This window comes from Juglans microcarpa x Juglans regia, chromosome 1D (genome assembly GCF_004785595.1).
Source record: "Juglans microcarpa x Juglans regia isolate MS1-56 chromosome 1D, Jm3101_v1.0, whole genome shotgun sequence".
NCBI lineage: Eukaryota > Viridiplantae > Streptophyta > Magnoliopsida > Fagales > Juglandaceae > Juglans > Juglans microcarpa x Juglans regia.
This window is the reverse complement of record NC_054594.1, coordinates 9,556,026-9,578,575: the sequence shown is the minus strand read 5'-3', so window position 1 is coordinate 9,578,575 and position 22,550 is coordinate 9,556,026. Positions and strand designations below refer to the sequence as shown.

Sequence of the window (22,550 nt, the reverse complement as noted above, 5' to 3'; positions counted from 1 at the left end):
CTCACAGGTCACTTGGAAACAGGTCTCTAGATACCACTTCTAACATTGTGACTCTGTAATGGACGATGATATAGGTGAATACAGGGAAAAGAATGGGTTGCCTTACTTCAAGAGTAGGCTTCTCCAGAAAGTTGAGAGAGAGATAGGAAAGAATAGTTATAGAGAGAAAATAAGAATATTATATAAAATCTGGTATAACAAACCCGTACCATGACTACAGTGAAATAGATACTAACAGAAAGGGAAGAATCCCAAAAACAACCCGACTGTTCCTAATTACTGGATGAAAGACAATACTAGTGATGGGCTCGCAGGCCATAAAACTAACCCATAAACAATTCAATATTAACTACGGACTAACATTCAAACGGGCTCTTTATTAAATCTTGGGTCAAGGCCCATACGACCAATTAACCCTAACTGACTTCAGAACTCAGCTTCCTTCTCGTCTAACTCCCCAGTTCTCATACTTCATCTTCCTCCGTAGATTTCTTCACCTCAGGAACGTCGTGTGACAGTGCCTTCTACACCAACCAAAACCGTCAGTCTCGACCGCCACTCTCGCATCTGTCTCCACCCGTCGTCCACGAAGAAAACACGCACTTCTCCAGCTCTTTTTTATCTGTCTCTGTCTCTGTCTCTGTCTCTCTCTGTTTGTTTCTTAGGAATTTCTTCAAATTTCTGAATAGTTGATAACATTTGGGTTTTTGTTTTTTACAAATCCCAGTACAAAACTTTCTAATAGTCTGAGAAGATTGTCCGGCGCAGCCACGGTTTCTCTTTCTCTCTCTCTCTCTGACGGGTTCATTAAATCATGATTCATTAGTTTATTTTGTTGTTTGAACTTTGAAGTTTTGAACTTTGGACTTTGGAAGTTTGGAATCAATGATCATACGCTATCCATTTGTAAAATTTGTCAATACGTGGTACTTGTAGGATCAACGGGTTTTAAGGGGGTTTAAGCTGTAAAGACGACTCGTCGGTAAACATTGGAAGCTCATCTTTTTGTAAGCCTAAGGTTACCCCTGTAGAGCATTGTCTTTAGGTATCAGTTAACGAGTCCTTGAAAATATTTACTATTGAATTTGCATTTCACTTTGAACTTGTTTTTCCGTCCATGTTTGTGGGTTCGCTTTCTTGTACTTTTTGTCTCTGATGTGTGTAACTTATGCCCTACCTCCCCCAAGGAAAAAAAAATTCATGTGTGTATACGTTTGTTGTTTTTATGAACCCGAAGATGATAACTTTAGAATGTTGGATGGTTATTACTATGTTTTTTACCTTTATTTATTTATTTTATTACCGAAATGTGCTGTTTTTTTCCCTATTCTAATTGAGCGACCAAATGGAAGAAAAGGGACCTTGGAATTATTTGCTTTAAAGCTTTCTTAGTTGTTCCATAGTAAGGTAAACTGATAATTTAAGTGCAACTGATAAGTTAAGTGCACATTTCAGGTTTATGGGATCATCAAATATCAGAGATTTGTTGACATCATTTAGTCCTTCTTTAGACTTCTTTGCCATAAGTTCTGGAGATGGTCGAATTAAGATCTGGGAAACTTTGAAGGGCCAGATACAGACTGAATTCTCAGACATCACCTCAACTGATGAGATAAATATATTAACCAGACATGAAAGAGGGCACCTTTCAGTTGATTATACATGCATGAGGTGGTTATCTTTGGACAGAAAGAGAAAAAGGAAGCTTGGTTACTCATTGTTAGTCTTAGGAACAGGTAGTGGTGATATTTTAGCACTGGATGTCTCTGCTGGTCAATTGAAATGGAGAATTAGCGACTGCCACCCTGGGTGAGTTTATCGTGAAAATCACATACTTGATTAATAATAAAGTTTATTTGCGCCATGATTTGATATGCTACTGCATATGTTGTACGATCATATTAAATTTATAAGTGAGCTATAATTTTTTCCCATCCATCTTTAAATCATGACAGCTTTATCTTTGAAGCCCCGCGTTTAGATTAGCTGGCTTTTGCTGTAGCCCACTATTAGAGTAGACCGCATTCCATCTTTTTTTTGACAAATATTGAATGCTGTTTCACATTCTTTCTTCTTTTCTTAATCACTTCACCTCTTTCCTTGATCCATAGGACCTTGGTTGACCAAGGCCTAGACAGACCCCTAAAACTGGGTAATATGCTGCAGCTGTTGCTGATATCAGTAGACTTGGTTGTTGATACCAGCACTGTCGACATAACTGACAAATAAAATTACAAGGCAGACATCCTATGTTTTGGAACATTCTCTTGATAGTTGTAAGTCTCTAAAGAGATACTGTTTTTGTTGATGGTAAGATGATTCTATTAATGAGCACAGAGGTTCCATCTAAGTACACAGGGTGTATACAACAGTTACACGTAGGTTTTTTTTTTTTTTTTTTTAATTTTAATATAGGTAATCAAGATATTTTATTCATAGGAAAATGAATATAACTAGAAACTGTTTGTAGAAACACGACGTTGGTAATGTTGGTGAAAGTTCTGTGGTCAAAGACTAGATTTTCAAGGGAACACCAGAAAAGATCTTAAATATGTGATATGAATAGTTATTTATTACAGCATGCGATAAGAATCTTTTAATATGTAATTAATTATGGAAGAAATTAACAATGAATGATTTTAGTTTAGCTGTAATGTTTATATCTATATTTGGTGGACCTAATCCACTCCTCTCCTTCCCTCCTCTCTCTCTCTCGCTCATGTGCAGGGGTGTTAATGCCATTTCATCTCCTACGAATGGTTCCTGTATTTATACTGCAGGTGCTGATGGCATGTTATGTGAAATTGATTCTCTGTCGGGAAACCTGTTGCAGAAGTTCAGAGCTTCTACAAAGGCAATTTCCCGTATATCTGTTTCGTCAGGTAAATATTCTTTACATATCGGTGGTACTCTTGCCTTAAAGTGGTGGTGAGTTAACACATTGTACTGAGAACAGTAATGTTTTATGTATACATAAATATCTTACAGAAGTATTTTAATTATCAAAAAAAAAAAAAAAAAAAAATCTTACAGAAGTATTTTATCTGGAATATTGCAGTTCTATGGTCAGAATGTGGTGCTGTGGTTAAGTGAATATATAGTCAACTGTGTAGTGACTATGACATTAAAAAATTCACATGGTCAGTGATGCTTTAATCTAGGGGATTCGGTCAGGTCTTATTCAATCATTTGGTATTGGAGGTTGTGCTGTATGAACTAGAGCCCCTTTAGACGAGACCACGTGTCATATCAAATATCTTGTCTGGCTACGTAGTGGTAGTTGTAATGGCAATAATAATATTATAAGAAAAAAATACTATATACTATACCATCATCCTACTCTCATCCAACTATGTTGACGTGACATTTCTTATCAACTTTTGAATATATTGTTTTAAAAACAAGAATTGATTAAGCGTCGTATGCAGTGCTGCATCAGTATGGTAGGATAAGAGTGGGTATAGCATCTAGCATAACTCTGATGATGGCAATAATAATAATAACAACAACAACAAAATAAATTGTAGAACGTTAAACATAAATGAAGTAACTCCTGAGTGTTCAGGGAAAATACTTTCCATGTGTTAGGATAGAAATAAATTATTTTGTACTTATTAATCTTCTGACATTGTCACCTTCGATGCAAATTCCTCAGATAGGAAGATATTAGCAACTGCATCTGCACAGTTGAAGATTTTCAATAGTTCTGATCACAAAAAGATGCAGAAGTTTTCTGGGCATCCTGTAAGTCTGATGCAGTTCTATATTCTTGTTGTGTCAACACTTTTTTCCTCTTTAGATGAGTGAATATTTAGTCTGTGTGGTTATCTTTTCCAACTTTCTGATCTTATTGAAATAAGTTTCTTAACTCTTCATAGGGAGCTGTTCGCTGTATGATTTTTTCTGAAGATGGGAAGTACATCCTCTCCTCAGCTGTTGGTGAAAGATATATAGCAGTATGGAGAATAAGTGGCGGCAAAAAGCAGTCAGTAAGCTGTGTTCTTGCAATGGAGCACCCTGCTGTAGTACTTGACAGCAGGTGCATTGATAATGGGGAAGCCAGTGATGCAGGTCTATATGTTTTGGCTATTTCAGAAGTTGGGGTTTGTTATCTTTGGTTCGGTCAGAAAATTGAGGAGCTACGCAATAGCAAGCCTACAAAAGTCTCATTATCTTTTGAGGACATTCCATCTATAAATCATAAGGGTGCATTACCTACAATATTTGCTGCAAAATTACAAGCCATTACCAAACCTACGTCTGGGCAGGTCTTTGTTGCTTATGGGTTACCAGTAAAGCCATCCTTTCAGAAGATTTTAGTGCATTCTAGCTCAGATATAAGGTTGAATATCTCCAATGATGGGGTTCTTCTACCAATTAGTCAATCTCGCATCAAATCTAAGAAAGGATTAGATTTTCAAAATGGAGGTGAGTCCATCATGAAAAATCTGCCCTGTTTTATTTATTGTTAATGCAAAGTCATGATGTTTCTTGAAAAGAAAATGAAAACAATTTTTAGTGCAGATATATAATAGATAAAATAAATTAGGTCCTGGGGATTGAGTGTTTTCCTGCTTTGATTAATCCAGTTGCACAATAATCTTAGATGAAACTTTTTAGGTGCTCCTTCTTATCTTTTATTTTCAGTAATGAAGTTCGAAGATTATTAAAATAGTTTCTTATAAAAAAAAGATTATTTATGTTTTTTGATAGAAATCTGAAATTTCAATTCATCAAAGGAAACCAAAAGTTACAGACAATTGTCAAGCCATAAAGCTTGAGAAATACAGTCTGGAACACAGTCCCACCATAATGCAATATTGTCAACTTGACTCACATTCCTAGCCAACAAATGAGCAACCATATTCCCCTCCCGATATACATGTGTAAAAATACAACTCTCAAAGTGTGAAGAAAGCTGTTTAATTTCATAATATAACCCCCCAAGCAAAGAATTATACATGCTGTCATCGTGTAAAGCCTCCACACAAAGCAAGCTGTCACTTTCTACTAAAAGCTTTGAAATACCCATGGTTGCACACAACTGCAATCCTCTGAAAATGGCCATCAGTTCTATAGCTTCTATGCCTTCCATCTTTGTTTCCACTTTACTTGCAGCCATTAAAACCCTGCCATGATCATCCCGTAAAACAGCCCCCACTCCTGTTTTTCCCAACTCAGAAAAAATTGCACCATCAACATTCAGCTTCAACCATTCAGTTTGTGGAGCCTGCCATTTATAATGCTGCATTAACTGGACCTGATTCTTTTGTTGAACCTGCCCAAAACTTTTCAACATAGAGACAGCACTATCTGCAACTTGTTTAGGTGGTAATAACAGTTGATCATGCAGATATTTATTTCTACGAAACCAGAAACTCCAAGCCAAAGCAAAGAACACTGATAACTTATCATACATTTGCCTTTCACAAAGATCCAATGCCATATCACTTACTGTTTTTCCTCTGTCAAACACCAGTCCTGGAACATAAGCCTGCATCAAACCTGTTAAAGCCTTACAAGTCACTACAGCATGTGAAATATCCTCCCTTTCTGAACCACAGAATCTGCATGTTGCATCTGTCAATACTTGTTTCTGCACTAGATTTTCCCCAGTAGGAAGGCCATTTTTGCATGCCATGCAAAATTTTTTACTTTGCTCGGGACTTTCATTTTCCACAAGTGCTTCCATAATAAATTCTGAGTGTGTATGTTTGAGGACTCTGCAAACCGAGAACCAAGTTGATCAAAAATAAAACGATAGCTACTTTTCATACTAAACATACCATTCCGCTCATAAGACCAAAACCTTTGATCCTCACTAACAGCAGAACACAGTTGCACTTTGAGTATATCAGCTACTACATTTGGATTGAAGAGAGTCCTAAGTTTAGTAATATCCCATTGTTTTTCATTTTGCCGAAATAGAGCATCCACACAAAGCTGTCTAGTATCTTCCCTCAACACAATCCCTTCAGCCATTAAAGCATTATGACCAGGAATCCACCTACCCTGCCATATGTTTACATTCTTCCCATCCCCTATTCGCCACCTACATCCATCCACAAGCCATTTCCTTGCCTCCCAAATGCCCCTCCACGAATAAGAGGGACATCTTCCTAGATCAGCATTCATAAAACTGGTATTAGGGAAATATTTGGTCTTCAATAATCTGTGTAGCAAAGAATGCTCTGCCTGAAATAATCTCCACCATTGCTTAGCCAATAAAGCTAAATTAAAGCTTTTTAAATCTTTAAAGCCCAACCCTCCTTTTAATTTGCTCTGACACATTTTATTCCAGCTGAACCAGTGTATCTTCCGCTCAGACCCTTTCTGCCCCCACCAAAAACGAGACATCATCCCCTCCAATTCAGCACATAAACTAGATGGAAGAAGAAAACAACTCAGTGTATGTAGGAATAGAAAGAGCTACTGTCTTCAACAGAATTTCCTTCCCTCCTTGTGACAACAATTTCTCTTTCCAAGATTGTAATTTCTGCCACACTCTCTGCTTGATAGGTTTAAAGGCACGTTTTTTATTCTTTCCAATAATAGGTGGAAGTCCAAGATATTTCTCATATTGTTGTATCTCACAATTACCCCATAAACTCTTGATCTCAGACTTAGTAGTTTCACTCACATTACTACTAAAAACAACAGCAGTTTTTTCCTTATTTATTTTCTGTCCAGAAACAGCTTCATACCTCTCCAACAGATTTTGTACTCTTCTGTTCTCTTCAACCTCAGCTTGACAAAAAATAATACTATCATCCGCAAAAAGCAAATGATTTATGATGGGAGCCCTCCTACAGATTCTCAAACCAGAAATTTCCTTTCTTAACCCAGCAATATTCAATAGGGATATCAAACCCTCAGTAGATTTAGAAAGGAGAATGCAAGGTGGTGGAGGATTATAGAAAGTAGTCATCGTGGTATGAAATATATTTCAGTAGATTGGGAAACTCTGGGTTGGCTGGGTTCTATGGTGAAGGAGTGTGCAGTAACATTGGGTACTCAGGAGTTTCTGCGAACTCGTAGAAAAGGGGACACTGTGATAATAGTGAGGAAGGGACGTAACTTTAATGGTAGCTTTATCTCCATCTCAGAATTTGGTCGTGATAAGAGGAGAGGATTGCTTGTGATTCCGGAAGGAAGGAAGGGGGAGGGATGGAAGAAGCTTGCTGATATTTTAATGGAGATGGCTGATATCCAGATAGTTGCTGCAAAGAAGAACAAAGGTGAGGGAGGTGCTCCATTATCGTGGGCAGGGGGTGCAAGGTCGTACAGTGAGGTGCTGAAGAAGGTACCGCATCGTGCTGCAGTAGACGTGGTGTCAGGTGTAACCATCTCTGAGGACGTGCAGCGGCATGGTGTAGCAGAAAGCAGATTGGCGGGGCTAAATGAGGAAAGCATTTTGAAGATGTTAGCTGGATTGGAGGAGAAGATCGGCATTGTGTTAGATGAAATAAATTATCTAAAACGTTGCGTTAAAGGTAAGGAGGTGGTGGGCCGAAATGGTGGGCTTGGTATGGGTCTGGGCAGAGCGATGGGCTTGGGCAAGGGTCAGACATCAGGCACTGTGAAGGCCTGGAGGGCAGTGGAGACAGTCGGGTCGGGGAAGGTCCTCGGATCCGAGATATCGGACCAGGGACAGCGGGTGGCGCCGATAAGTTCATTACCGGCAATCTTGCCGGCACAGAAGCTGCCGACAACCTCAGTCGAACCCTCTGGTGAGACGGAAAAGGAGATTCGACTCGGATCCGAGATGTTGGATCAGGGTCATGTTGCTCCTGTGGTACCGATAAGTGCATTATTGGCAACCCTGCCGGCACAGAAGTTGCCGACACTCTCGGTCGACCACTCAGGTGAAACGGTAAAGGAGTTCCGACGGGAAGAGGTAGAGGAGGGGGAGTTTCTGGCGTTGACTTCCGCGTCTGTGGAGAAGGGACTATCGAAACTGTGCGTGGTGGATGTAGTCCCAGAAGTGGTGCACGAGCAGTCAAGCTTGAGGGATAGAGAGATGTCCCTTTGCGGTGAGGTGTTTTTGCGGGACAGTGATGTGGTTCAGAGTGGTCTTTCACCCTTGGTGATGAGTAGACCTGATGAGTTACTTACTGGGGATGATTCTCCTCTTAACAATATGGTTTTAAGTGGTGAAACAAATAAGCTGGATGTTTTGGTGATTCCCAATAACAGTGTCGGGGAAGTGGGGGCTCTTACTCCTTTATGTACACTCCCTCCCAGTGATTATGGGAGTTGTTCGACGAATTGGATTTTTAAAAAGGTAGAGGAGTTACAGAAAATTTTTGGGGTCTCTTTTGGAGGTTATGAGGAACAATTTATGGCCCTTCTTGTGGCTATTGAAGCTAGCCGTTCGAAATCAGCTTCAAAACAAGATAGGGAACTTAAACGCTTAACATGCTCCATCAATTATGATGTCAAGGAGGGGAGTAGAGGAAGGGTTAGATCAAAGGGGAGGGGTAAGTTAAGTTTTAATGAAGCCTAAGATCGTTTCTTGGAATGTAAGGGGTCTCAATGATAGGGACAAACGCCTTCGAATCAAAGCGCTATTGAGATCATGGAAGGGAGATGTGATATGCATGCAAGAAACAAAGTTGGGTTTTATTGATAGAAGTTTTGTGCGTAGTATTTGGGGATGTTCTTATATGGGTTGGTCCTATTTGGCCTCTCAGGGAGCATCAGGTGGAGTATTATTAATGTGGGATAAAAGAGTGGTTGAGGCGATTGAGGAGTGTGTTGGAGAGTTTTCGGTTTCGGTGCTATTCAAAAATGTGAGCGATGGGTGGATTTGGGCTTTTGCAGGTTCTTATGGTCCTAACATAGGTAGAGATAGACGACGGTTGTGGGAGGAGTTGACGGGAATACACTCTTTATGGGATGTGCCGTGGTGTATGGGCGGTGATTTTAACATTACTCGTTTTCCTAGTGAACGATCGGGGCATTATCGACACACTTTGGCCATGGCGGAATTCTCTGAGTTCATTTTTGATATGGATCTTATGGACCTCCCTCTGGTGGGTGGTGAGTATACTTGGTCTAATGGCCGTGCTTGGTCGAAATTGGATCGATTTCTTGTCTCACCGTTATGGGAAGCCCACTATCCAGAAGTTAGTCAGAAAAGGTTAGCTAGAGTCAGCTCAGACCATTTTCCTATCCTCTTAGATTGTGGTGGCATTCAAGGGGGTCGCCGGTATTTCAAGTTTGAAAATATGTGGCTTAAGGTGGACGGGTTTGTAGAGATGGTGAGAACTTGGTGGACTTCGTACCAGTTTAGTGGCACTCCGAGTTTTATTCTTGCAGGTAAGATGAAGGCTCTAAAGCAAGACCTGAAGAAATGGAACTTGGAAGTTTTTGGTCACATTAACAATCAAAAGTCTATTTTGATGGAGGAGTTGCAGGAGTTGGAGGGTAAGGAATTATTGGGAAGGGCTTCGGAGGAGGAGTTATTGAGAAAAGTAACGGTTGTGGCAGAGTTGGAAAGGGTGTTGCTGTTAGAAGAGACTTCATGGCGTCAAAAATCCAGAGCCCTCTGGTTGAAAGAGGGTGATAGGTGTACGAAGTTTTTTCGCAAAATGGCTAATTCTCATCAACGTAATAATGCGATTGAGTTGTTACATTCAGGTACACAGGTGCTATCTTCTTCGGCTGATCTAGAAAGTCATATTGCAAATTATTATGAGACTCTGCTTACCGAACCAGTAACCTGGAGGCCGAAGCTTGATGACTTACCATTTGAGGCAATTGATCCGCAGCTTGTGAGTGTATTGGAGAGACCTTTTGTGGAAGATGAGATTTTCAAGGTCATATCTGGTATGGCTAAGGACAAAGCGCCGGGTCCGGATGGTTTCTCAATGGGTTTCTTTCAAACTTGTTGGGATGTGGTGAAAGGTGATGTCTTGCGGGTGTTCAGTGAATTTCATGCTTATCAAAAGATTGAAAAATCACTTAATGCGACTTTTATTGCACTCATTCCAAAGAAATATGGGGCGTCGAATATTGTGGATTTTCGCCCAATAAGTCTGATTAGCAGTGTCTATAAGATTATTTCAAAGGTCCTTGCTAATCGGCTTAGTCTAGTGCTGGAAAATATTATCTCCAGGCCTCAAAATGCTTTTATTCATGGGAGATATATACTTGATTCGGTGCTCATTGCAAATGAATGTTTGGATGCTAGATTGAGGGAGGGAAGTCCAGGTATTCTTTGCAAGCTAGATATGGAGAAGGCTTATGACCATGTGAACTGGGATTTCCTTTTGTATTTATTGAAGAGGTGTGGTTTTGGAGATAGGTGGATTTCTTGGATGCTTTTTTGCATTTCAACGGCCCGGTTTTCAGTCTTAGTTAATGGCACTCCTGCAGGTTTTTTTCATAGTTCGAGGGGTTTGCGACAAGGTGATCCATTATCTCCCTTTCTTTTTGTCATAGTTATGGAGGCATTGAGCAAGATGTTGCAGGCTACTGTTAGTGGGGGTTTTTTATCTGGTTTTCAGGTGGGACATAGCTCTGGTAGCTCTTGCACCATTTCACATCTTCTTTTTGCAGACGACACTCTGTTGTTTTGTGAAGCGGATAGGAGTCAGGTCCAAACTTTGCGTGCATTATTACTTTGTTTTGAAGCAGTATCAGGGCTTAAGGTGAACCTTGACAAGTCTGAGTTGGTTCCGGTGGGTGTGGTCCCTAATATACGCAATCTAGCAAGTCTTCTGGGTTGCAGGGTGTCCTCATTCCCAATGAAATATCTGGGTCTTCCATTAGGTGCTACTTTCAAGAGTAGAGCTATATGGGATGGGGTGGTAGAAAAGATAGAAAAAAGGTTGGCTGGATGGAAAAGGGTGTATCTATCGAAAGGAGGTCGTCTCACTCTTATCAAGAGTACCCTTACAAACCTCCCCACTTATTTTTTATCCCTTTTTCCTATGCCTGCAGGGGTGGTGAATAGAATTGAGAAACTCTTCAAGGCATTTCTTTGGGGAGGCTTAGGGGAGGAGAAGAAAGTTCATTTGGTTAATTGGAAGACAGTATGTTCTCCAGTTGAGTATGGGGGGTTGGGTGTGTGTAACTTGAGAACTTTTAATAAAGTGTTGTTGGGGAAATGGCTTTGGAGATATCATATGGAAGAGGGTTCTTTGTGGAGGGAAATAATAGATGCTAAATATGGGGTTGATTGGGGTGGGTGGTGTTCTAAAGAAGTGAGAGGGGGCATGGAGTGGGGCTATGGAAGTTTATAAGGAAGGGGTGGATTATTTTAGTAAATCATATTCGTTTTGTCGCAGGTGAGGGTGACCGAATCAGTTTTTGGCGGGATGTGTGGTGTGGAGATCATGCATTGGAAATGGTGTTTCCAGCTTTATATCGTATTGCAATTAACAAGGACGCTTCTGTGGCGGAAGTGCGATTACTTGCCCATGGTTCGCATCAGTGGAATATTCTGTTTAATAGAGATATTCATGATTGGGAATTATCTATAGTTTCAGATTTTTTCGGCTTGCTACATTCTTTAGGGTCTACTATGGCGCAACAAGACAGCTTGAAATGGAGGCTCCAGGATCATAAGAAATTCTCAGTAAAAGCGTATTATAAAATTTTGATTTCACAGGATCACACCTCTTTTCCTTGGAGGAACATTTGGAGGTCTCGAGTGCCCTCTAGAGTTGCTTTCTTTGTTTGGAATGCCGCCCTTGGGAAGATCTTAACCACGGATAATTTGAGGAAGAGAGGATGCGTTGTACTGGATTGGTGTTACATGTGTAGAAAGAGTGGAGAATCGGTAGATCATCTTTTATTACATTGTGATGTAGCAAGAGGGTTGTGGGATGAGATTTTTCGACGGGTCGGTGTGGCTTGGGTAATGCCTAGGAGAGTGGTGGAGCTGATGGGTTGTTGGAGGAAATTGCAGGGCAGTCATCAAGTGGCAGCAGCTTGGAGAATGATTCCGTTGTGTATCATGTGGTGTATTTGGACGGAAAGGAATATGCGATGCTTCGAAGACAAGGAAAGAACAATGATGGAGCTGAAGAATTATTTTCTGCACACTTTACTGCTTTGGTTTTCAGCTATTGTATTAAATGGGGATGATATACATGAATTCCTATCTTTAGTTTAACGCTCTTAGAATGTATCTAGGTGTTCAACTGTATACTTCCTGTGTACTAGGTATATGCCTATTTCATTCACATCAATAAAGTTTATATCTTACTTATCAAAAAAAAAAAGGGATATCAAACCCTCAGTACAAATCAGAAACAAATAAGGGGACAATGGATCCCCTTGTCTCAAGCCTCTTGTAGGAATTATTGGGCCCTTAGGAAACCCATTGATTATAACAGAAAAAGAGACAGAACTAATACAACACATGATCAACTCAATAAATTTCTGATGAAACCCCATCACCCCCATAACAGATTTTATGAAACCCCACTCAACACAGTCATAGACTTTACTCATATCTAACTTCAAAGACATGAATCCCTTTTTCCCATTCCTTTTCTTTTTAAGAAAATGTACTAACTCATATGCAATCAGAATATTATCGGAAATAAGGCGCCCAGGGACAAAAGCACTTTGACTCTCACTAATAACATGTGGTAAAACAGCTTTGAGTCGATTTGAGAGAACTTTTGCAATGAGTTTATAAGCCACATTACAAAGACTGATGGGCCAAAAATCACCCATCTTAGAAGGACACTTCTTTTTTGGAATAAGGGAAATATGAGTAAGATTCAAAGAGGATGGGAATGAACCTGAATTTAAAGCTTGCAGAACTGCTGAAATCAGAGAATTTCCAACAACATGCCAATATTTTTGAAAAAATATTGGGGCCATTCCATCAGGGCCAAGGGCCTTTGCAGGGTCCATTTGAAACAAAGCTTCCTTTACTTCTTCAGCATTGAACTCCTTTATCAACTCCTGATTCATATCATCCGACACCTTCCCAGTTAATGGTTCTAAAAAATCCAAAGAAGCATTATTCAGAGAAGGATTAGAGGTAGTAAACAATTGCTGAAAATAATCCAGAATAATCATATCCCTCTGATCTCCCTCTTGCCACTGCCCATGTTCATCTTGTATTTTATAAATTCTGTTCTTCCGTCTCCTCTGTGAGGCCTTCATGTGAAAGTACTTTGTATTATTATCCCCCTCCTTCAGCCATAAAGACTTAGAACGCTGTCTCCACATAATCTCATTTCTCTCCAACCATATTTGAACCTCAGCTCTAGCCAAATCTAGTGCCTCAGCATCAGCACCATTTGAATCCTCTGTAACCAAGTTCTGCAGATTTTTTTGAGCTCGTATCAGCTGCTGTTGAACATTCCCAAAAGAGTGTTTGTTCCATGTATTCAAACGTGCCCCACATTCTTTTAACATTGCTGATATTTCCCCCATATAAACTTGATTAGGCACCCTACTCCACACATCTTTTATAATCTCCTCACAATTTGACTCCCCCACCCACATAGCCTCAAATTTAAAAGGCTTAGGAAACCTGGGAAACTCCCTTTCACCTTCCAAAGTAACATTGATAGGTGAATGATCAGAGTAAGCCACCACCCCATGAAAGACTCGAGCATGGGGATAACAATTCAACCAAGCAGAATTAACAAGGAATCTGTCTAACCTCTCATATACACGATTAACTCCAGTTCTCCTATTACACCATGTAAATTTATGCCCTGAAAATCCCAGATCCCTCAAATTACAATCTTCAACAACTGCTCTAAAATCAGATAATTGTTGATCAGGCCTCGGTTTCCCCCCCTTCTTTTCATGCTGATGCAATAATTCATTAAAATCACCCATAACCAACCAAGCTTCCCCATTAATTCTACACAATGATCTCAACAAATTCCAAGTTTTATACTGTAAATTTGTTTCAGGAAAGCCATAAATAGCAGTTAAAAACCATTGTCTCATATCCAAATTTCCATCTTTAACTACAACATCAAAATGATTAGTGGAATAAGAAATAATTGATAAATCAATATCTCGGCCCGATAACAGAGCAATTCCTCCCTTTCTACCACAACAACTAACAGCCAAACAATTAATAAACCCTAACTTGTACTTACAAGATTCAAACTCTCGAGAAGATAGCCTTGTCTCCTGTAAGAACACCACATCAGGATCTTCCCTCTTGACTAAATCACAGAGGGTTCGAATGCCCTGTGGGTTCCCAAGCCCACGGGCATTCCAGCTGAGCAGTTTCATGGCATCCGGTGGTGCTGTACAATAGCCACCGCCGATATCGCAGACTTTGCAATCCCACTCCCATCCTGTGAAACCTCCGAAACGTGAGCACACTTCGATGACCTGCACCGAGGAGATCCTTCCGAAACAATCCCCTTGCGCTTCTTAGCTCTTTCCTCCAACAGAACACAAGATGAATTTGCAGATAGGGAAGTACAACTTGTCGTTTCATGTAATTTAGACACCCGTTTCCACTTCTGAGAACTCTGGCCATCAGGCTTAAGAAACATAGGCTTTGCATCACTCAGGCCTTTGTCAATTATCGTTGGCAGAAATGGCCCAATACTACAACTGCCACCTATTTCTTTATCTTCAATTTCTAGCTTCAGCATTTCCGGTTCAACATCCTGTCTCTGCACAACTGTTTCGGCAGTTACTGTCATAGCAGTTGAAGCAGTTTCTATTGTAGGAGCAGGTACACTCCGAGAATCCTCACTAGCCTTCAGTTCCAACTCCTTCATTTCCACAACTGATTTGGCAGTTATTTTCGAAGCAGTTGAAACAATTGCTGTAGCCTGAGCAGTTTCTTTCCGAGAAGCTTCATCATCCTCCGCCATCATCATCTCCTTATCACCATCCTCTGACTGAACCCTAGTCTTCTGTAATGGCGACATTTGCTTTTCCCTAGAAAAAGATGCAGGAACTGACTTTGGAAATTGCTTTGCTTGGGTTGTTCCCCCGAAGAAACGTGCATTATACCCACTTGCCCGCAGCCACATTCCATACGGTAAAGCATCCATACCAGATAACTTTGAAGTAGATGTCACAACAGTGCAGTCCTTCTCCCCATGTCCCAAACAACCACATAGATAACAAAAATTTGGGAGTCTTTCATACGAAAACCGAACCCAAACAGGTTCTCCACCCCCAATGGAGAACATGGAACCCCTCAGCAGAGGCTTTGAGATCTGCAAGTTTACACGAACTCGTAGAAATTCTCCCCATGCAATTGCACCTTCATCCACATCCACTTCCTCAACTACCCCAATTTTCTCCCCCAGTAATCGACCAACATATTCATTTCTCGCCATCAAAGGCAAATCATGAAGCCTCACCCAGAAAGATGCTGAAGTTAATTGAATTTGCTTTACTTGTTTTCTGCCATCAACATCTTTGAATAAAACCAAGTGTTTGTCAAAAGACCAAGGGCCCTCCTTAATAACCTTCTCCTTATCCCTCCTATCATCGAACTCAACAAACATGAGAGTAGAACTTAAATCATGAAATCTCAACCCCATCGTTAATCGCCAAGCTTTCCTCATATTACTCTTAAACACATCCTTGTTGTAATGCTTATCAGTGAGTAACTTCATAATCAGACACTTATCACCACCGATAATAGAATCCTGCAACTGTTTAGGCGCCACCACAATCTCCTCACTTTCCTTTTCAGTCAGCGAAAGTTGTTGGTAAGGATCCTGAATAGAATCATCCATTTTCTCAAACCGAACAAACAATATTTTGAAGAAAATCCGAACACTGCACATGCATGGCAGTAAAATCGCCTCTACTTAGGAAAACCTAGAGAGGAAAAAAATGCCATTGATATACTTGTTATAAAAAAAAAAAAAAAAAAAAAAAAGAAGATTATTAAAAGTCTCACCTGCACAATGTGTGGGAATAAATTGTTAACTTTTAGCTCCATTATATTTTTAATTTTGTTTATAACCGATTGTGAACTTGTTCAAATGTTGTCTTCTTCAATTACCAATTTTAATGAATTTATAAATAGGAAAGAAGATGAAATGTTATAAATGAAAGAAGATGGAGTGTTCTTGACCTTTAAAAGTTCATGAATTTTCAAATTATTTAAATTTATGGTCACTCAATATATGAATGGATGACATGGCTTAACAAGAGTGAAACTATTGCTCCAAAAATTATATATAGAGGAAAGAAGATGGAGTCTTCATAAATTTTAGGTCTCGTTTATTTTCGCAGATGAGATGAGATGAATTGAGATTAAAATTAAAAGTTGAATAAAATATTGTTAGAATATATTTTTCTAATATTATTTTTGTTTTAGGATTTGAAAAAATTGAATTGTTTATTTTGTTTTGTGTGGGAATTTGAAAAAGTTGTATGTGAAAACAAAGAAGGCCTTGGAGGAAAGAAGATGAAATGTTATAGATGAAACAAAAATAATTGTCCATTACTAGGGGTGAAAAAAAAAATTGGTGAACCGGTAAACTAGACTGAACCGGTGGATTTGGTCCAGTACCGGGTTTGGTTCGGTCTGGTACTGGTTTCATTTTTCTCAAAATTGGTCCGGTTCCCGTTTTCCTTTTTCTAACATTGGACCAAATCAGACCAGACCGGTTCATATATATATATATTTTAATTTTTTATATTGTATAAAATATATTTTTATATTTTTTATATTATATATAATTATATATATTATAAAATAATTTTTTATTATATGATAAATTATTAATTAATATAATATTAAATTTTAAAATCCTATATCACTATAGTCTATTGTATTAATAGTTATACTAATACTATATTACTATATATTATAATATACTATAATATATTATATATTATATATTATAATATATCACTATAGTCTATAATACAATGATAATATACTACAATATATTATCACTATATTATTATATACTATAACATACTATATTATATATACTGTATAATATGCTAGAAAAATCGGGCCAAACCGGAGTGGAACCGGTAAAACCGGAAGTACCGGTTTAGGGGTGTAACTAGTACGGTATTGGTTCTTCAAATTTCAAAACCGGTATATACCGGTTTAGGGGTGTAACTGGTGCAGTATCGGTTCTTCAAATCTCAAAACCGGTATATATTAGTTCGGTTCTAAAATATGTCCAAAACCGGACTGAACCCGGTTATACCCCTATCCATTACATTTAAAATTCCATGACCTTTCAAATTATTTAAATTTATTGTTATTTAATTCCGGAATTGATGGAGTGGCTCAACAGAAGCGAAGCTATTGCTTCGAAAATTTTTGTAGATGGTCTGACCATATTGTTTCACATGGAAACTCTTTTAGTGTAGCCACCATGTTGTGACTGAATTTACTATTAATGCTTTATTTTCGTTTTTAATTCCTACAGTTTGCTTGCATTTATTTTATTTTCCTTTATTTTTGGTGTTGGATAATGCACATATGTGATGTATAGTGTCTATTTTCACCAATTATAACAGTGTATGTGCTTAGGAGTAATGCTAGGGACAAGCCCTTTGTAAAAAAGTGGGTCCCACTAATAAAAAATAGTTTTTTTTACACTTTTTTAAGGTGGGGTCCACTTTTTTACAAGGGCTTGTCTATTTGGTGCTTGTACAAATCATTTCTCATATGCTTGGTGTCTGCTTTAATATTAGTTCCTTCATTAGTTACATTTTATTGTGTTGTGTTGATTTTAAAAGCTTGTTTGGTAATAAAACAGTTACTGCATTAGACCGTGCAAATGCAGAGGATGCCTTACTTCCTATTCCGAAGATTTATTCTCATGAAAAAAAGAAAATATATACAAATATGATTGTTGAGCCTGATGAGGTAACGGCTCATTCAAGTGGCAGTAACAGTCAAGCCAAGCTTGTAGAGAGGGAAGGTATGTCTAATATACTTTCCGGAATCTTGTAACATTTTATATTTTTGCCTTATACTAGTCTCTCATATGGTTTATAAATTGATTTTTAATTTATCAGTTTGGGGCCAGGACATTCTTTTAATGACTCTTTAGGAAGTGCTTGTTCTTCTGATAATTTGAACAATTTCTCGTCCACTCAAGGTTAAATTTGAGTATAGGGAATGGTTTTGAATAATATACTCTGGTAAATCATCCACACAAAATCTCGTTGGATGGAAAAAAGTTCGCCTCTTACAGATAAAAAGTGGAGGAAAGGATACATGCAGACTAAAGGGAGGAGTAGCCACCAGACAAAAGCATGGGCTTGGAAATGGGTTTGGGTTTTCCACTGCAGCGACCTCTCACTATCTATGACTATTGGTAAAGAGCCTTTAGTGTTTCACAGCCTGATGTTGTATGTGGTTTTGCCATATTGGGTGGGTTGTGGAAGTAATGCCAATCGATGCATGTTCGCACAGGGGTTTAATGTGGAATTTTCTATATTCTTCACAGGTTATGATGTAAATCATGAAGTTAAACTTTCTTAAAGTGAAATTTCCTCTATGTTTCAGCATAATCTACTCTATTTGGTAAAATTAGGGTTAGTGTGATTTCAACTGAATTTCTGGCAATAGCCTTGGACCAAGTGGCCTTTGGCCAAAATATGGGTTTCAGGTTTCATCTTTAGAAAAGGAAACGATAAAGTGGCATATGTCTTTCTATTTCACCGGTCTGTGACCACTATATGCTTGTTGTTACCAACTTTTCCTTTTAGAAGGGTAAAAGCAAGTTTTTTTAATGGTGCTCCTGCTTGGCCCTATGTGCCTGCTGGTCTGTGCAGATGACATGGATGAAGTAGAAGTGGACACTGAAGCATTTTGCATGGAGGACAAGCTGAGATCATTAGGGATACTTAGTAATGGAGATGACCTAACATTAGACTGTACAGTTGATTTTGCAACATTCAAGGGTGTTAATCTTGAAGCTGAAATGCCACCGAAGAAGGTTTGTTTGATTTCTATTGTTTTTTTTTTATCAAGTCAGAAACTAAATATCATTGTCTCCCCACTCAACAACACATACTCCTCATCCCCTCTAAACAAAGGGGAAACCGTCTGCCATTGTTATTTACTCTTTATATGTTTCCTGTACCAGATAAGGGCATCTGTTCTATCTATGGACCCTAGTGATGCATACAAGTTACTGCGAGTGTTGGTGTCCAAGTGGCAATTTAGGTTAGTCCTTTCTCTTCTATTGATGGTGATGTAAAGACATTTTAATCGCTTTATGTAGAAATTGATTACCCATATAATTTCTGAAGCATCTTCTTTGTATTCTACTGAGCCAACTCATCCTTGATTTTATTTTTTATTTTATCTTATTGATCTATCCCAACCCTTAACATACTAAAAAGGCCTTTCATTGTATTGTCTTTATTACCACAATTAATCTTCTTGATTTTTTGATATTAAGATTTAAAATACAAAGGTTTGAAGATGAAAGGTTTCTTACCATTTATGATTACTAATTCAATTGAGAGAAAAAAAAAGAAGATTTTTCATCTTATAGTGATTATCAATACCCATTTCTTGTCTCTTTGGCTTTCCTGCCACTTAACTCTTCTATCACTTTATTATTACTTTCCAGTAATAAAAAAAGGACTATTCATCTTATTGTAGCATTGACTTTTCATTACCTATCCGTTTGGTTTTTTCACCTCTTAGATCGTCAGCCTCTTCTAGTTTGAACTCTTTGTATTCTCACCAGGTAATTTTGATATTTATTGAGATTAAAATTGCCATTTTTCCAGATGATAAGAATATTCTTGTTGTCTTAACAGGGCATGCAGTGGAAAGTATGCCCTTCCATGGATATATCATATACTTTTGAATCACAGTCATCATGTTATGTCTCAGGAACCGACAAGCCAGATGCTCAACTCCTTATAAAAGGTGAAATGCTGTGAATTTCTTCCTAGTTTTTTGGAGTTCAATTTTATAAATATGAAATTGTGGATCAGTCATGTTTTCTCTGATCACAACCTTGTGCTTGTGCTTATATTATAGACATTTGATTATACAACTAGATATGTCTTCATATACAGTTTTGTGGTAAAAATTGAATTTGATGGATGGTTGTAGAAGGGGAGGATTATAAGGTGTTAGAAAGGCCCAATGATAAGCTTTTTTTCCTAATTAATGTTTGATTTAATTAGGATATTTGATATGCCATAAGATTCATAAAAAAGTTTCATTTCTATAACTTTCACTGAATGGGAATAAAGATAAAAATGTGGGGTCATTGATCAATAGGCGATCATACTCTCTGGATCTGATTATTTAATGTCTTAACGTGGGGGAGTAAAAATATCTTTCCAGAAGCAAGCTTTGATCTAAAGTTGTCATACATTGCACGACATGTTTAAATCATGTTTTTCTTCATACAGATTACTAAACCCAGAGGTGCTGCCATCCAACCTTTATTACAATTATCGGGTCGTTTGCAACTTTTGATGGCACAGGTTTTTAACTTCGCATCCTCTCATTAATGCATTATTATCTTATGAATTTGTTGGCTTTTAAGTTCACCGTTCATACTCTTTTTACAGATTGACAGGGCTTTGCAGAACAAAACTCGGATTTCGGCATATGATAGCCAAATAAATGAAAGTGAAGATGAGGGTGAAGAAGTTGATGAAATTCTTTATGGAGAAGAAGATGATGAATCTGAATTAAGCAGTGATGACAATAGCTAGGTGCATTGTACCATATGAGGTAAATACTATATTAAGAGCAAGGAGATTTTATTTTTCCTTTGTTCTAGAAGTCTATATAATTAGGAGGCAGACAGCTTGGAAGAGATAATTATGTGAGCATCCATCAATACCGTGAGCTTTGGTTGACATTTTCAAGGCCTGGCAAGGTACTTGGAGTTTGATCTTAAGGTTTTAGTCATGCTTGGAGTAAAGGTCATTATCCTCATGTAGGCAAGGCTGCTGAAATCTATGTATGAGACAGTAAGTGTGTCCTTTCTACCAGTTTCATGTTGATCAAGACACAGAGGCTTAACACATGGTGCAGGATGTACATCAATTTGGGCCAGGTTGTTTACCAATGGTGCCAAATTAACCTACTTCAAACCTTTCTGTGGTCAGGCTGTTTCTCGCCTTGTCTTATGGCCTACAGCTTTGTTTCCTTCTAGTTTTCCTCCTCGCTCATGGGGAGGGAATTCGGGTCATGTCCAGACTGGTCCATCAGGTGTTCTTTTTTCTTTTTTAATTTTTGCCTGTAATGTTGAATGAGGCACAGTTTTGTATCCCACCACACGAATTATTACTTAAAAAAAATTGTCCCATTATGTTACTTAGAAATATAAATTCTTCTGAAGGTTTATGCCATAGTACACAGTTAATTTGTTGAACTTTAGTTCTACGGGAAACAAGGGGTTGGGGTCGGGTCCGGTGTATTTTGGGTTGTTTTTCCACGGGCTTTTTAGGTCATTTTGGACAAGGTGTTTTCTTATATACATTCAGTGTACTTGGTTTCTCCTTTTGATATATATAATTTTACTTATATAAAAAAAAAATTGTTGCAACTTTAGTTGAAATGTCATTGGTGCGGAAATTTCAGTTGGCCATCACTGCGGAAAGAGTTTTTATACCTAGAATTTCTTTTTTGTCAGATATAAATAGAAGTAATGACTTTCCATTTAAAAGAACACAATTCTCTATCAGATTAAGCTTTGCAATGATAATAAATAAATCATAAGGCCAAATATTAGATTCTGTTGGAATATATTTATCTGAACTAGTATTTTCTCATGGCTAGAGGTGAAAAAAAAAACTGGTAAATCATATCAAACTGAACCGGTGGGTTTGGTCTGGTACTGGGTTCAGTCTGATCTGGTATTGGTTCTATTTTTCTCAAAACTGATCAAAATCGGTCCAGTTTCTATTTTCATTTTTCTAACACCGGACCGGACCGATTCATATATATATTTTAATTTTTTATATTGTATAAAATATTTTTTTATATTATATATAATTATATATAAGATAATTTTGTATTATATGATAAATTACTAATTAATATAATATTAAATTTTAAAATCCTATATAAATAACTATATATTATTACTATAGTCTATTGTATTAGTAGTTATACTAATACTATATCATTATATATTATAATATATCACTGTATTATAATATATCACTATAGTCTATAATACAATTATAATATATATACTATATAATAGACTGAAAAAATTAGACTGAACCAGACCTGAGCTGGTAAAACCGAAAGTACTCATTTAGGGGTGTAACCGATGCAGTATCGGTTCTTCAAATATCAAAACCAATATATACCAATTTAGTGTAAAATTGGACCTGCCCCTTTAGGCCATGTGGGAAGCAAAATTAAAACTAAGTCAACTCAGTTTTTTTAAATAACCTGTCTATTGAAATGACGTTGTTTAAGGTTATTTTCATTCCTAACATGGCATTTTCAACATAATTAACCCCCCCCCCCCCCCCCCCCCCCCCCCCCCCACCCCCGGCGCTCCCATTCTCTCACACTCCCTCTCAGTTCTCAGTTATCACGCAATAGGCAAAACCCTAGCAAAGCAGACTCTAGCCCCTTGGTTGCATCCCTCCTCCCTTTTCCAAAA

General features: G+C 38.1%; 1 protein-coding gene across 2 annotated transcripts; it reads left to right on the top strand.

Annotated features, from left to right (window-relative positions):
- Positions 1-434: 434 nt before the first annotated feature.
- On the top strand, positions 435-21,279 carry LOC121255211. Of its 2 annotated transcripts, XM_041155493.1 has the most exons (11): positions 435-1,809; positions 2,728-2,882; positions 3,656-3,744; positions 3,879-4,428; positions 17,700-17,864; positions 18,724-18,887; positions 19,038-19,117; positions 19,562-19,649; positions 19,723-19,834; positions 20,329-20,403; positions 20,491-21,279. In XM_041155493.1, the coding sequence occupies exons 1-10, from the start codon at positions 1,460-1,462 to the stop codon at positions 20,334-20,336; spliced, it is 1,761 nt and encodes a 586-aa protein (XP_041011427.1). In that variant the 5' UTR covers positions 435-1,459; the 3' UTR covers positions 20,337-20,403; positions 20,491-21,279. The 2 variants fall into 2 exon arrangements, with proteins under 2 accessions (XP_041011427.1, XP_041011430.1); XM_041155496.1 differs by lacking the exon at positions 19,562-19,649 and having other exon boundaries at positions 436-1,809.
- The last annotated feature ends 1,271 nt before the right edge of the window (positions 21,280-22,550 follow it).

Excerpts from the sequence above, each read along its gene's own strand:
- LOC121255211 (XM_041155493.1), top strand. The coding sequence starts at position 1,460 with ATGGGATCATCAAATATCAGAGATTTGTTGACATCATTTAGTCCTTCT. Across the intron at positions 3,745-3,878 it reads AGAAGTTTTCTGGGCATCCT|GGAGCTGTTCGCTGTATGAT; the intron begins GTAAGTCTGATG and ends AACTCTTCATAG. Across the intron at positions 19,650-19,722 it reads ACTCTTTGTATTCTCACCAG|GGCATGCAGTGGAAAGTATG; the intron begins GTAATTTTGATA and ends TTGTCTTAACAG.